The sequence below is a fragment of the Rosa chinensis genome, chromosome 6 (assembly GCF_002994745.2).
Source record: "Rosa chinensis cultivar Old Blush chromosome 6, RchiOBHm-V2, whole genome shotgun sequence".
In the NCBI taxonomy this organism is placed as follows: domain Eukaryota; kingdom Viridiplantae; phylum Streptophyta; class Magnoliopsida; order Rosales; family Rosaceae; genus Rosa; species Rosa chinensis.
This window is the reverse complement of record NC_037093.1, coordinates 21,338,569-21,354,572: the sequence shown is the minus strand read 5'-3', so window position 1 is coordinate 21,354,572 and position 16,004 is coordinate 21,338,569. Positions and strand designations below refer to the sequence as shown.

Genomic DNA, 16,004 nt, shown 5'->3' with positions numbered 1-16,004 from the left:
CTTCTTGTTGCTTGATTTGGAGTATAGGCTCGAATTTGGGTTTGTAGGGGGTAAGATCACCACTATTCTGTTGCGATCTCTGATACTGAGTAGTAAAACCAGGACCTACTACACTTTTTGCTTGTGTAAGTCGGTCTGCCCAGAACACCGGTTCTCCTTTTCTGAAGCCTATTGCTTCTTCTTCCTGAATGAATTGTTGTTGGAGAATAAAATCATTTCCCAACAAGAAATCAGAACCTTGGCCTTCAGATTGCCAAACATTCTGGATGATAAATGTTCCTCCACCAATGGTGATACGAACATTTTTTGCTACTTTTTTCATGGTGAGATGGCTCCCATCAAATGTAACACCAGTAGCAGATTTTTTCTTATCTTCTTTCCAGAGTTCATCTGGAATTGCAAATCTCTTTGCAACAGTAAATCCTGATCCATTATCTACAAAGGCATGTAGATGATATTTTTTGTGATTAGGGAATTTTAGTCCAATCTCTATGTAGTTGCTGTATCTACTAGTAGAGACGACTTTCGATTGGCTAAGCTCATTTTCCTGAGCTTGTTCCTTTGGAATGAATGGTTTACATTCTTCTGGAACAATTTCTGGTGATTCAACCAGTTCAATATCTTCATCGAGTTTTTCTTCACCGATGATTTCTTCCTTTATTTTTGAGGAAGATTGTTCCATGATTTCTTGGAACAAAGTTTCTACTTCTTTCTCTTTTTGCTCAGAGAAATACTCTTCATATTCTTGTTCAACCAGTTGGCTGACAAGGCCATTCTTGGTTTTCCTTCTTGCTTCAGCTATGAAGCATTCTTTGTGATAAGTCTTTTTTGACTCTTCACAAAACATAGGGAGACCATTCTTTTCGTGACATAAGCAGTAGTCACAAACGAATGTACCAGGGTTTACCTGATAAGAAGACATTAAAGATTCTGTCTTGCTTTCTTCCCATTTTTTGATTCTTAGAACATTCATCTATCTAGATTCGAAGTACTCTACTTCAGAATCTGACTCAGGTTCAGATGAATCTTCTTCTTCAGACCAGGCAGAGTAAACTGACCTGTCGTCTTCTTCATCATCTGAATAGGCTATTTCGTAGCCTTTCATGTTTGCTGTTTCTACTATTTGCTCATATTCTTCAAAGAGAGCTTTAGTAGATCTTTTACCCTTTTCCGGGCATTCATTGGCATAGTGCCCTTCAGCTTTACATAACCAACATCTGCAAGCTTTCTTGCTTGGTTGTTTATGCTTATGAGTATTCTTCTTTTTCTTGAAGAATTTCTTTTTTGGATCTTCTTCCTGTTGTTTCTTGTAATTGGAACTTCTCTTGAATTTCCAATCTTTTTTCTGATTACTCTTTTTGAATTTTTTAGAGTAATATTTTTCTTTCTTTTTTCTGTGGAATTTGGATTCATGACATCCCCAATTGGTGGGCATATCTAGTATTCCATAACAGAAATTCTCAACTCCTTTGAGTTGTTTCTTAGCCATCTTAGCTCTAAGATTGGCTTTACATTGCTCTTTCAGTATTTGCCGGATTCTGTTGGCAATTCCTCCAACTGAAAATCTTTCAATTGGTTTTTTAGCTATGCTTTCTCTCACAGCTGTTCTCCATGGTTCAGGGAGTTTTCTGTGCAACAGATTAACTAGATCAGTATTCTCTAGTTCACCAATTGTACAGTAATATTCTTGAAACTCATTCAAGTATTCTTCGAAATATCTCATGTCACATATTTTGAAAGCATAGATATTCAATTTGGCCGTTTCTTTAGCCTTCTCACTCAGATTTGAGAGATCTCCACAGAACTGATCATACAGGGGTACTGCAAAATCATCTGGAGATTTTGAATTTTTTATCTCTTCAAGCCAGTCTCTTCCTCTGGCAGTTTCTTTGAAAGATAGGTAGTACTTTTTTGCTACTAGTAAGAGTAGTTTCATAGTACACCTGCAAATCTGGTGCTTCGAATTTTCCAAGGGTTAGTGCAGAAGCCATCATCCGGCTATCTACCCATTGGTCGATGGTTTTTCTTTTGTCTAGACTCTTGTTTAGATTTAACCAGATGCCATAGTTCATGATTGGAACTCTAGGCACATTCTCCTCTGGGACAAATCTCTGGGAATTTCTTTCCCCTTTTTTACCCGTGGGGGCTTTCTGAAGTGGGAGTTGTGTTTTCCCTTTTTCTCTGTTAATGAAAGTTCTGGAGCTTTCTCCTTCTTCCATTTCAATATCTTGGTATGGAAAGACTTTTCTTGTCTTTCTGATTTTGAATTCTTTCATTTCTTTGATTAGTTTTTCTAATCATTCAAGATTTTCACAATTCTCAGCTTCTTCATAAAGATCATAGAGTTTTTGTGCTCTAAGCATGTTTACTGATCTGTTCAGATCAGCTTCCAATTCTTCTTCAGATATTGGCTCTTCAATAGTGGGTTTTACACCACTAACACTAGCTTCTCTAGTGCTGTAGCTTCTTCTGAGAAGATTCTTGTTTATCCTGAGTTTCTCAGGACAGACATCACTTTTTCTGTGATTGTCAAAATTGAGACTGATTTCTCCAGTCTTTCTACTTTCATAGATTTTTGCTTTTGCTCTTTCCGGTAGCTTTTTTGGACTGGATAATTTCCATTCAAGAGGAAAAGTCACTTCATTCCAAGTAACTTTATGAATCTGTTGTGAATGGTTCTTCTGATTGGTGAGGAACCCAGTAGTAAGACCCGGAATATTTGTTATTCTGGTCTTGGGGTCTACTGTGGTGCTCATCAATTTATAGTATATTCTATATACTATTGCCAGTTCCTGCATATCTTCTTTCATTGATATGTCATCTGTCTTGACTCTCAGTCGTAGGCAGTGACGGAGGCAGTGAGCTGCATCTTTCAAGCTGGTGGTGAAGTTTGGGAAGCAGTTGAAATATGCTACTTGATCGCATAAAGATGCTTCAAGTGTTCCCAATAGACTAGCTTGGAAGTCTGTTAGTCTATTGTCTTGTAAGACACATAGAACTGAACAGTTTATGGCTTCTCAAGCAAGCAGATTTATGCCGACTTGGACTGCTCCAATATGCATAAATTGATATTTTTTGCTTGAGCTCTGGCAACTTCTGAAGGAGTGATCAGTAGAAGATCAGTCTCTCCTCCTGCTGTAGCGGGGGTTGTAATCTCCAGTAGTTTAAAATAATGGCTATCCACTAGATCAAACTTTCCCCTCTTGTAGATTTGTTTAAAATCTAATTTTGGAATTGAGGAGTTTTTTTACCTCTTGTTCGATTTCGTTGAATTCGAACTCTTTAGCATTTAGGAGCTGTACTCCTTTCTTTTTTCCAAAGATGCTTAACATCTTGATATCTCTTTTTTCTGGGTTTTCATACCGGATACTAGTCTGACTAGTAGATGGTTCCAGAAAAATCATGTTTGGAACAAGATTTGAATCTGGTTTCTCTAATGGTTTGAACCCATTAGCTTTCTTTGCTTTTACTGTAGGCACTTTCTTGTCCTTCAGTATATTTTTCATAGAATCCAGCGTTTTTTTACTGTTCATTGATTTTTCTACTGACGACTGTCAGCTTTTCTTCTTCCGTTTTTGGAAGTTCCTTGATATAATCCAGTTTGTTTCCAATCTTTCCAATTGGTGGATTATAGCAGGTAATTTTTCTAGATGAGTTTGACATCTAGATAATTCTAGTAACAGCCTCTGATATTTCTCATCAGAGGAATTTAATAGAGAATTTATTTTCTCTAATAACAATTCTGACATTGTCCCCATTTAGGAGGGGTTCTCCTTTGAGCTATTTTACAAGCTCTGATACCAGTGATTTGTGGATCTAACCAATGCTCAAATAATCAAGAGGTTTTTGTTCCTCTTCCAGAACATATAAGAGATTATCGATCTCTTGCTCTACTTTATAGATTCTAGTTTGAAGTCCATAAATGATTTCCCAGTAGTCGGGAGATTCTCTATTAAGACTATCTCTATAGGCTTTCAATTTTATCAATTTTTCTCTTTCCTTTTGCAATTCTTTGCTAGTATTTTTGCAAATAGCAATCAACTCAAGTCTGTCTACAATCGAAATTATGAATAGTAATACGCACTGTTTTACCTTTGAGTCAGAGGATGACTGTTAACTTCTGCATATATATTCAAAATAAAACTTTGATGGGCCCACCACGTTTCTAAAACTTTTGTTATATAAACAATGAAATAGATAGCAAAACTAAACGAAAGAGACAACAACAAACTATTATTATGCATATGCAGACTCTGACAAACAAAGACAGCAAAGAAAAGTTGCAAGAGAACGAAAGAAAGGGTATTGATCGTAGGAATTTTGACAAGATGGGTAGGTAGGAAAGAAAGGGAGAAAAGCTTGTGTAAGGAGGAACAAAAATAAGACATTGGGGTGTATGAGAAGTATTCTCACGGATTTGGGGTGTATGAGCATTAACCCTTGAAGTTTACCACAGATGAACCAACAAGCATTTATGAGGATAATGCTGCTTGCATTGAACAAATGAAGCAAGGCTACATCAAAGGCGACAACACCAAGCATATATCGCCCAAATTCTTCTACAATCAGCAACAACAGAAGCTCCTCAAGATCAAAGTGAACCAGGTTCGATCTGAGGACAATGAGGCAGACTTGTTTACTAAGTCATTGTCCAAATCCACATTCGAGAAACATGTGGCAAGAATTGGCTTGCGGAAATTATCTGAACTCCCATGATCGTAGTCATCAGAGGGAGACGCAGACATCAGGGAGAGATGTCTACATGTTCACCTCGAAACGTGAAGGGTGTGTTGTGCTCTTTTTCCCCTTCGACCGAGGTTATTTTTGTCCCACTGAGTTTTTGTTACTCGGCAAGGTTTTTAACGAGGCAACGAGAGAAGCACCGTGTTTGGGCAACACAAGGGGGAGTGTTCAAGTAAACACTAATATGTGTTTGGCCCAAACTCTAGGTTACTTGACCTAGTTGTAATATGGTTAAATTAGAAGGATCTAGATTCTTATTCAATGTACAATTACTTTCCTTGTATGATTGAGATTCTATGCATTGTAATCCTCTATATAAAGAGGCCCCTATTATCAATGAGTACACACATAGCGAATTTCTCTCAATTTCTGATTCCTTAAAACAAAAGGGAAATTTGCTCTGCTTATTAATTCCCCTAAATTTAGTTACGCGTTTTCTTTTGGTCTGAAAATTTAGTTTCGCAACCCCTATTGTTCCAAAAAAAAAATTAGAAACCCCGGTTCCTCTTCTCCCTCATTTCCAGTCCACTCTCTTTCTCTACCCCTGGACTTTCTCTCTAACCAGGTGAGCTCTTCCCCTTCTCTCTCTCTCTCTCTCTCTCCCCCCCCCCCTCTTATTTTTCTGTGGGTTTTTTACTTCAACAGTGTCTGAACTGTTCGAGTACTTTTGAAATGATACCTGAACTTTCAAAGTTATCAATGTGATACCTGAACTCATTTTTTCGTATCAACGTCGTACCTGCGGTCAATTTCCGTCACAGAATCGTTAACTATGACCACATACCCCACACGTGAGGCACAAATAAGAGTAAAAATGACCTTTCCCACTTCCTTTAGTTCTTCACGGAATTTTTTACTTCAACAGTGTCTAAACTCTTTGAGGACTTTTGAAATGATACCTGAACTTTCAAAGTTATTAATGTGATACCTAGACTCATTTTTTCGTATCACCGTCGTACCTGCGGTCGATTTCCATCACAGAACCATTAACTATGACCACGTGCCCAGCACGTGTGGCACTTAATGAGGTTAAAAGACTATTTTACCCTCAAAAGTATTTTTTTTTTTTGCTTTCTTTCTTTCTTGTTTTTCTTTTTCGACGTCTTCTTCCCTCTGATTTGTCCCCTCCAATTGGAAGCCATGGCTGCAAATCAGATCTCACCTTCTCTCTCAACCACCCAACCCTTTCCAAGCACTACCTGACTACAACCACATTGAACTCAGCTAGCTTGATATGGCTACCTTGCAAAAATTCAAGCTCCTCGCCACTTAATGCCCTGTCGTCGCCTGAAGCCCTATGCGCAGCCCATCCGCCAGCCCCGTTATCCACCTCCACCGCCGTAAAACCCTCAGATTGTTCCTCACCTACCCCGACCGCCGCCCATTGCCTCGCCGGTGTAGATGCTGTGATGACCTGGTTTTCTGTTATTTAAATTTGGTATTTAATAATGGACCAGTTGTACGAATATTTGTTATTGTGCTTTATTCGTAGGTTGTATGTGAAGTGGAATAGTTTTTGTGCGTATAATTATTCGAATTTCACAGTTTAGGGGGTCGTGTGAAGTTTGACTTTTTATATGTTGAGATTCTCGGAAAACTTCCTTCACGAAAGTTGTAGAGCGCGTCGATACGAGTTTGTGGACATGCGGAACGCGTCAATCGGAGTTCGTATGAGAAAGTTATGGCTATCGGAAGAAGTTTTCGTTTTAGTATAAATAGGGGAAATCATAAATTATTTTCATTTTTCCTCATTTCCTTTTCTGGAAACTTTTTTCTCTCTCTCTCTTCTCTCTCGGTCGATACCTTCGGTATCGAAGATTTCTGTCTGACCCGACCCGACTTTTCCGGCGGACTGCGGCTGTCTCCGGCGACGAAACTTTCCAGACAGGTTCGCCTCCTCCGTCCGGTCATCCCTGTGGTGTTCTCTAGCGACGAGATCCACCGTGTGAGGTGCTGCAAGGCTGTTCAGTTAGTGTTTTCGGACCCGGCCGGAAAACACAACTCCGGCGACTTCACGGCTTCATGCTTCCTTGGTTGAGTTCAGAATAGGCTTCCTGATCGATCTATGGTGTTTGTTTTGATCGATTTACGTGGAAATCGGTTCAACTCAGTTTGAGCAATAATCCAAAGCTTGTGAGGTAGTTTTCGATCCCTTAAGCTTGTTTTCTGACTTCGATCCAGTTATCAAAGTTCACAAGCATGCTTAGATGAAGCTTTTTGATGTTGGGAGCTTTGTGAAATATTGAGTTTTGGCCGGTGGCGGTGCGCCACCGCCTGTGGCAGCGTTCCGGCGGTGTTCCGGCCATGTATGGGACTGTTTGTAGTATTATATATGTTCTAGTCGTTGATACGAGCGTTTCGATATATAATATGCAAATTTTGGAGTTCGTATGAAATTGTTATGATTTTTACAGTTTCATACCGATCGATTTATTCGATCCGTGTGGATTCGAGCGTCCGATCGACTTGTGGTTTGGTCACATCGATCGTGGATGTATTCCGAAGACTTTAGGAGGTCTCGGATGTGGTTTTGCCTCGATTGGCGCCACTTTGGGGGTTTTAGTTCAAAACAGGGGGTTTCGAACTTAAATCAAACGTAAATCGTCACTAAATTGGAAACGTATGTGAATAGGTACTTGACGAAGTACAGTGGACGATTATTTGTGAATTGGCGGCTTTGTGTTTTGTTGAAGACGCAGCAGGAGTTCGAGGTGAGTAATCTCGCAAGGTTCTTTAAGAACAGAATTACCATTATTGTTTCGGCGTTAATTATTTAACTGCAAACTATAGTTGGTATTAGTAGGCATTCCTGAGCGAATGTCTATGTATATATATTTTTACGTGAAATATATATATCATTGCGGATGATTGTGATGAATAATAATATGCATGATGATGTTCATATTATTGTTGAATGTGACTTTTCAGGAAACAATATTGTGGAAAAAGATGTTTTCTATTGTTTGAAAAGTATTGAGCTTGATGTTACATTTTTGAGTTAAGCGTGACTCATTTTAAATGTATTGGTCCTTGTACCAAGGGTCACAGATGGTGAGCAGGGGTTAGGAAAGCCGAAGCTAGATGTTGTAACGTTTTTAGGTCGGTTGCGACTTATTTAACGTTTAGCTTTAAGACCATATAGGGTCAAAGAAGATTTCATATCACAGATGGTGACAGATCACAGATGGTGACAGGTTGCAGACGGTGACCTTGACGTTGATTTCATGACCAGACGGGGTCTGAAGATCATGTGTCACAGATGGTGGTAGAGCACAGATGGTGATAGAGCACAGATGGTGACCTAAATGTTGATTTTGAGACCAGACGGGGTCTGAAACCACATGTCACAGATGGTGACAGGTCGCAGATGGTGACCAAGGCAAGAAATAGGTAATCACGTCCGTAGTCGGACGAGTGATTACGGTTTCAATAGAGTTCTAGTTTATCTGCCATGATAACTTATGAGAGTAACGGTCGAGGTTGCTTGAGACTCATAGGTACGTAGTTTAAAGGAGAGTTCCGATGGTATTCTTCTTTAATTGTCTAGATGAGACTTGAATTGCTACTTGATGGTTAAGTTAGCAAACGGAGCATGGTCATAGTGGTGACTCATGCTGTCCTTTCTTTGGAAAGGATATGGAATGTTAGAAGGAATCATGGCTGCATGTTTCCTTAAGTAGATTGATGTGAGTTGTTGATTGATGTTCATGAGTTACTCATACGAGCTTTCATAAGCTTACCGGGTTTTGTTGTGTGGAAACCCGGTGCACCATTCTTTTGGTGTAGGGGTTAATCCTGCAGGTCAAGAAAATCGTGGCTGAAGCTGAGGTAGCTACAGGCAGCTGAACGGGTAGGAAGCAAATTTTGTTGGCTTTGCCATTGTTATTAACAGGACCCGCCCCGGATTTCATCTCGAAATCCGAAGTGGCCCTGCGGGGCCCACCTTAGAAGAAATTCTACCAAAAATTTGGCGGAACTTCCCCTAAAAGTAGGCTACCCAAAACCTGTAGGAAAACATTTATACTTCTAAATCATCCATCCTTATTCTCCTGGAGCCACCCTGCTCTCCAAATTACAACATCAACCAAAAATCACATAACACAAATCACAACTTAAATAACCTTAATTTCCTCAAGTAATCAGAGCAATTCTAACAGCAAGGGTAATCAAGGAAAACCTAAATCAAATAAAAATGCGGAAGCCATGTGGTTGACTATGCCTCAACTCCAATGTACGCCCGACCTCACTAATTTCGCCTGCAAACTGGGCATTTGAAACCGAAGGGCCCAGGGGAAAGTAATTGAAAAACATGTTAGAGTGAGTGGACAAAATAAACGATTAAATAAATAAATTAAAGGAAAAGGGATTGTATTACTTCCCCACGAATTTAAATTCGTAAAACTTCGATGCATGCAACAATTATAAAACGTATGTCTTTAAAACTCGAAATCTCGTAAAAACATACCAGTCCCCGCTGGCTAAAAGAATCGTACTAGCCCCGCTAGTCAAGTAACAAATAAAAGGATATGGGGAAGAGATGTCACCATACGGGTAAAGGAGCCCCTTAGGCTCTACCTACCCTCAACTGCCACTCACACATAGATTGTGTGAGGAGGAGAACTAATAACCTCGACTACCACTCACGTGAGGAGGAGAATAAATCACCTCGACTACCACTCACAAACACAAAGTAAGTGAGGAGGAGAACTAATCGAATGACCCGAGTATGGTGAGGAAAACATTCAAAATCCATAAAATCTGAAAGACTTCCCCAATCTCTCACAAGAAAAACATATATTCCAATGACGTGACCCCGCACGCCAAAATATTCTCAAATCCGTAACCAAAACCGGAAATTAGTATAAGCAAATCCCATTTCCAAAAATCTCTCAAAATCTTCAAGAAACAAACCAAATCCAAAATCATTAATTAGGCATTCCCAATGCCAAAACGGAAGGTCAATAAATAAATGAGAAATCCAACTCCATCGAAACTCATCTCGAAAATCTTCCAGGAACTTAAATCGGCGATTAGAAATATACTTAATTCCGGAAAATTACCTCGGAAATAAGTAATTTGTCAAATAATATTATAAATCATAACCAACCTTTGAAACTCATTGTTGAAAGTAAAACCACGAGATAAACCGAAATCAAATTCCGAAACTCAATTCATTTGCTCAAAATGTAATATGATTAATAACTAGAGCATTAATTTAAGAAATAAATGCATGCATCATTATTTAAAAACAAAAGTCCACTCACAGTACTATTCCGACGATTACGCATTCGAGTTCCGTCATCAAGCAATAGCTCGGTACTTCATCTTGTACACAATTATACTCCGTGAATAATTATTCAACAATTTAATACGATTCCTAAAATCAATTCCTCACCATTACATCTCCCATTCTCTTCGGATTCAGCCCAAATTATACCACTAATACCAATTCGTTAATTTAAAGGTTCCAAGGCAGAACCGAGAGATATCCGATGGTCGGATTCTCGTAATTCGATAATCGAAACCCTAAACTTCAAAAATTCATAATTAATTCCAAATTTCTCAAAAAATTACCAAACTTCACATACAAGCTCTACACAATTTATAGGATTTAACTAGCTAAAAAAATAGAATTTAAATTACTGTTTAAACGCTACCACTGTTCACGCACCGCACTGTTCACGCATGGCACTGTTCATGCGCCGGCCAACTCCTCATCCGGCCACCAAATTTCAACCACATAATCATCTCAACATTCTAAGCATTTTTCATAACTGTGACCAAGTGAGAAAATACCTTGAAGTGCTCCAATTTTGCCGATGAACACAAACCCGGAAATCTCCAAACCCACCAATTTGGAAATCCTTCAAATTCACCTTCCAAACGTGGAAATTGCAGCTAGAAGTCTTGAGAGAAGATGATCAGTGACTCGAGGCGCTCCTAATAGAACCAATTTTCCCATCGGAGATAGCCGAAAACTGGAGAATTTCACCGGAGAAGCAAATTGCTACAGTAACAATGATTGCATAAATTCGGGGTTTTCCGGCCAAATCACCGATACCCACTGATACCATCGTATAGAGGAGGAAGAGACGATCCAAGGACAACTGGAATCACATCAATCGGACGCCGGACGGTGAAGAAATCGGAAAAAGAAAAAGGGAGGGCGACGTGGGGAAGAGGGAGAGGGGAGAGAAAGGGTCAGGGTAAGTTCTGAAATGGGATCTTACCTCGGTAAGTTTCCTTATATATAGAGAGTTACCATGAACAGTAAATTCACCTTTTCACTTATAACTTTCACATACGAACTCCGATTTTTACGTACCACATATGCACTCACTCGGTTTAACGTCCTCTACAACTTTCATGAAGGAAATTTTCTCAAATTGTGACCCGAACAAAAAGTCAACTTTTAGGGCCACTAAAAGTACCGAAACGATAGCAAAAGTGAAAATAGTTGTCATTTACAGTCCAAATGACTAGTAAACGGGTAAATTAAGATACGAGACGTTACAGTTATGACTTCCGCTATGTAGTAAGCTCTGAGGAGCATTTACGCTTTATTTTGTGATGGCAACTTAATTCGTAAATTTGTGTAATATATGACTCTATGGAGCGAGTGCATATTTACTCGGATGGTTTCAGGGCATCATTATGTACTTGTTATAAAGGAAAGATGTTCCAGGTATTTGTATTGATGACTGAACATTCACGCATGTATAATTATGGGATTATATATATATCGATTTTCATGTGTGTAAAATCAGGGGCGTGACAGATGCTCCCACTAAGTACTGATATTACAGCCGCAAATAACCAAAAGCCGGTTCTTTTTTGGACAAATTTATTAGAAGCTGGAATCAGTGAAATGATCACTGCCCCATTGTTCGATAAATCATATACAGATAGATATAGTTATACACAGACATGTAGTCGCGGAAAAATCAGTTTTGGGTTTTCTCCCATCATCACCATCCTTCGCCTTTTCGCCGCTGTTGAGAGAGAGAAAGAGAGTTGCAGAGAGAGAAAGAGAGAGACTCTCAGTCTCCTTCACTTTTGCAGATTTTGATTCAATTACAAAGACACATACTATTTTTGAAATTCATGAACTTATGCTGTGATGTTAGTTGCGGTGAGGAAGCCGAGTGCCACGACTGTGTGGCCCGCCTCCGTCATATCTCTGGCAAGCTGCACAAGAAGGTCTGGATTGTCGCCGGCCATATTCTGTCTCTCTCTCTCTCTGATCCCTCTGGCTGAAATCTCAGGTAAATTTCAAGTCTCAGATCTGGAGGCCAAGAGTCGTGAAACCGTCTATGTCGCTCCGGCCTGCAATAAATTTAGAGAAGCAAAGTCGTCGAGCAAGTTGTGCTTGGAGAACTCCGACGAGATGGAGTCCCTGGCGGTGTCCATCCATTAGAGAATTGGATTCAAGTTTTGCTTTAGGTTTTGCATTTTGCTAGGAAATGTCATCATCCCATCTAATTGCATTTTGCAGATGAAAAAGGAAATAGAAATGGAGAAGAAGAACTTAAGGTACGACGGGACACGTGAAGAACTGAAGGAAGTGGGAAAGGTCATTTTTACCCTTATTTTGTGCCTCACGTACTGGGCATGTGGTCATAGTTGACCGTTCTGTGATGGAAATCGACCGCAGGTACGACGTTGATACGAAAAAATGAGTTCAGGTATCACATTGATAACTTTGAAAGTTCAGGTATTATTTCAAAAGTCCTCGAAGAGTTCAGACATTGTTGACGTATATACTTTTGAGGGTAAATTAGTCTTTTAACCTCATTAAGTGCCTCACGGGCTGGACGCGTGGTTATAGTTAATGGTTCTGTGACGGAAATCGACCGTAGGTACGACATTGATACGAAAAAATGAGTCCAGGTATCACATTAATAACTTTGAAAGTTCAAGTATCATTTCAAAAGTCCTCAAAGAGTTCAGACACTATTGAAGTAAAAAACCCTTTTTCTGCATTTTTTGTTCGATTTTCTGTTCAAATTGGCTGCCATTCATTCTTATGTTCACGTTGCCGTTCAATTTGTGTGTTCAATTTTTATTTTGGGACTGTGGGATTGGCTTTCTGGACATAGCTAGGGTTTCCGTGGGTGTGATTTTGACTCTGGTGGTTTATAATCTTGTGATTTGTGACTGTAGCTGTAACTTGCAAGCCTCATTTTCTGTGTCATTTTGTTTGAATGGGTATGTTTAACTGGGTCAGCATTCAGCAATATAGACTGTAGAGAGTATTAAATGGGTTAATTTAAAGGAAGACTGTTTCTTCTTGTGCTATATCATAATGCCGAAAGCGACTCGGTGATTTGTGAGACTAAGAATTCCTCTTGCAATAGATATTAGAATTTTTTCTTTGATGGAAATGGTTACTTTGTGGTACTGAATTCAAGAATTGTACACTGCACTAGGATAGATATTAAAAAGCGGAAAAGAGTCTGTTTTGAACTTGTATTTGTATTGGTTTGATGGTAGCAGCTTCTTCATATAATTGTTTTGTTTTTGTCTAGACCATCTGAAACTGTTTTTATAGGCTATAACTGATTTCAGCTCTTTTCTAAACCGGATTTTGTACTCAATTCTGGCACTTTTAGATAATAAGTTCCTATTCTATAATTGGTTTCCAGAAAAACAAAAGAAGGACATTGCAAGCCAAATTGCAGGAATGAATAGCTCAGAGCAAGACAAAGCCAAGGAAGATCATAACGAAAATGTCATGGCTAATAGCACTTTACTGCCTCACTTACCTGACCTTATTATGCACCAAATCATCTTACGACTTCCTACCAAACCTGCCATTCGCATGAGTTGTCTTTCCAAGCAATGGGAAGGTGTATGGTCTGCGCTCCGCATATTAGATTTTGACGAGCGCAATCAGCCACATGATGATAATGATGACGACAACAACTACAAACATGTAAAGTTCCTCAACATCTTGGCAAGGTATTTGGAATTCCGTCAGAAGGACAACCAGCAACCTCCCTTGGATAAATTCAGGCTTTCGATGAGATATCTAGATGCAGATGAAGATGCTATCATAGGAAAGTTATTGAGTAATTCATTTGAGAGAAATGTCAAGGACTTAGATATCAGCCTTAGAAGTAAACATCAGGAGGTTGAAACCTACTATTGCTTACCCCGGACGGCCATTATTAATGCAAAATCTGTGACTATTCTAAATTTGGAGCACCTGAGGATAAAGGACATTGACAGTGTTGGACCTGAGCCTATGTTTCCCTCTTTGAAAACTTAGTCCCTTAAAACCGTGCAAGTGAGTGGCCAGGCTCTCTTCTACTTAATTTTGGGGTGCACTTCAGTTGAGCATTTGTCATTAACTTCATGCTCTTTTGACCCCCCGCTGCTTCATGTTTCGAGTTCTAGTCTCAAAACATTGGAAGTTGAGAATTGCTATGCCAAGCATATTCAAGTTGATGAAGCTATGAATCTTGAATCTTTCACATGTGTTTCAAAACTTTCTCTGTTTCTGGGTATGGTGTTGAACAAATCTTTTAAGCTGAGTTATGTCAAAATCCGTGCTCAACACTTGAAATACTTGGGTGTATTTGGATGCCATGATACTTTGAAGGCCAGAATCAATACTCCAAGTCTGGGTCATTTTGATTTTCAGGGCTATATAAAGTCTAGAGTTTGTTTGTCAGCTCCACATTTACTAATGGCCCGCATCATAATCGAGGACAAACAGTTTTCCACCTTCAACGGGCCATGGAAACATTTTTCTACTTTGAGAGACTTTCTCGAATCATTTGGTTGCTCCAAAAATATAACCCTCTCTATTTGTGATTTCAAGGTATACATCTATTCATATGCGCTTAGTTGGTCTTTTAAGTAAAATATCAGTTTGTATATTTGTTACTTATATCTGATAGATGTGTTTGCAGATTTTGCATATCTGCATCTATGCATGAGTTGCCTTTCGAATAACCTTTGCTATTTTGCAAATTTGCTGTGAGGATGTGCATGTTTAATCTGATGTATATCTGTATTCCAAGTTTTCTGTGCAACTATTCCTTGTAATAGTGATTGTCCCTTTTTAATTTATTAATTGTGCATTTCCAAATAGGCTCTCATCTTTCCAGAAAATTTCCGAAGGGCCTTCTATCCACCATTGCTTGGTCTCAAAAATCTTGTGCTCTTAACGGCGAATTTTCCATCAGTGGAGATAGAGAGTTCTAGTTTGAAGGAATCTTTGGCTTGGATGTCCAGTTCTGCAGTGGAATTAATACCCATCTCAGTTCTATAATTGGCTGCAGTAGAGTAAATGTTTATGTAAATATGAACAGCTTGCTTCTTTGCAGAAAACTAAGTTTGGCGTGGTGCCAGCTTCATGTACAATTTGTTGACAAACTAGCGGTATCTTGTTTAGTTATGTTCCATGTGTTTTGTTTGGCCTGAAGATATGTTAGTTTCATACCTCATGCTCTTCAGCTGGGGATTTGTTGGACATATTGGGAGCTTAATTAAATTCTATGTGATTGTCTATGGCTACCCCTTTCCTCTGTTATTGTCTATGGCTGCTTCTCAGAAACGATTATTGGCCAGTATAGGCTCCATTACAGCCCACTTATGTCAGCAATGAGTACGTACTGCTACCCTTCCTCTCTCATTTAGTATTCAGATTAGTAGGCTAATTGCACCAAGAACATTGGGGGTGCACAGACAACATATCTCTTGTTTAGGTCGAACAGGAAGTTTAAGTGTTCAAGTCTGATGAATCTTTTGATAATGTTTTCTTCATTCATCCATTAGGTAATGCTAGGTGAACTACTTTTTAGAGTACCACATGCATCCCACCAAATGTTGTTGCCACATAGGACGGGATTAAAAAACGTGGTTAACCTAACATTATTTATCTATGGATCACTTTGAACTTCATTTATACAAATGCGATATGAACTTTTTAATAATATTTCCTTTATTTAACTATGAATTACTTCAAAATTCATTTATTCATGACATTACATATAATTTTACACGCAAATTAAATGTGTCTAACATTTCATATTGTCAGTAAAAATGTTCGGGTGGCAAATTACTTCCCGCCATACATCGCTTAATTATTCAAAACAAAGATTTATACCCTAAATATATTATGAGTTTGGAAGGATATAAGGAATATTGATATCTAGATGGATTAAGGGAAATGAATTCTTTTGTGTTGTTGAGCTTAACTTGTATGGGTCAAATTAGAGCTGTTCCATTTTGGTAATTGAGGTTAAGTAAGA

At 38.9% G+C, this 16,004-nt stretch overlaps 2 protein-coding genes across 2 annotated transcripts; both read left to right on the top strand.

Moving 5' to 3' along the window:
* The first annotated feature begins 13,426 nt into the window (after nt 1–13,426).
* Nucleotides 13,427–14,014, top strand: LOC121049978 (F-box/FBD/LRR-repeat protein At1g13780-like). Its single transcript, XM_040508485.1, has one exon. It carries the CDS (start codon nt 13,427–13,429, stop codon nt 14,012–14,014), a length of 588 nt encoding a protein of 195 aa, XP_040364419.1.
* Nucleotides 14,015–14,019: 5 nt separating this feature from the next.
* LOC112174298 lies at nt 14,020–15,144 on the top strand. Its single transcript, XM_024312040.2, has 2 exons — nt 14,020–14,569; nt 14,843–15,144. The coding sequence occupies exons 1-2, from the start codon at nt 14,201–14,203 to the stop codon at nt 15,020–15,022; spliced, it is 549 nt and encodes a 182-aa protein (XP_024167808.1). The 5' UTR covers nt 14,020–14,200; the 3' UTR covers nt 15,023–15,144.
* The last annotated feature ends 860 nt before the right edge of the window (nt 15,145–16,004 follow it).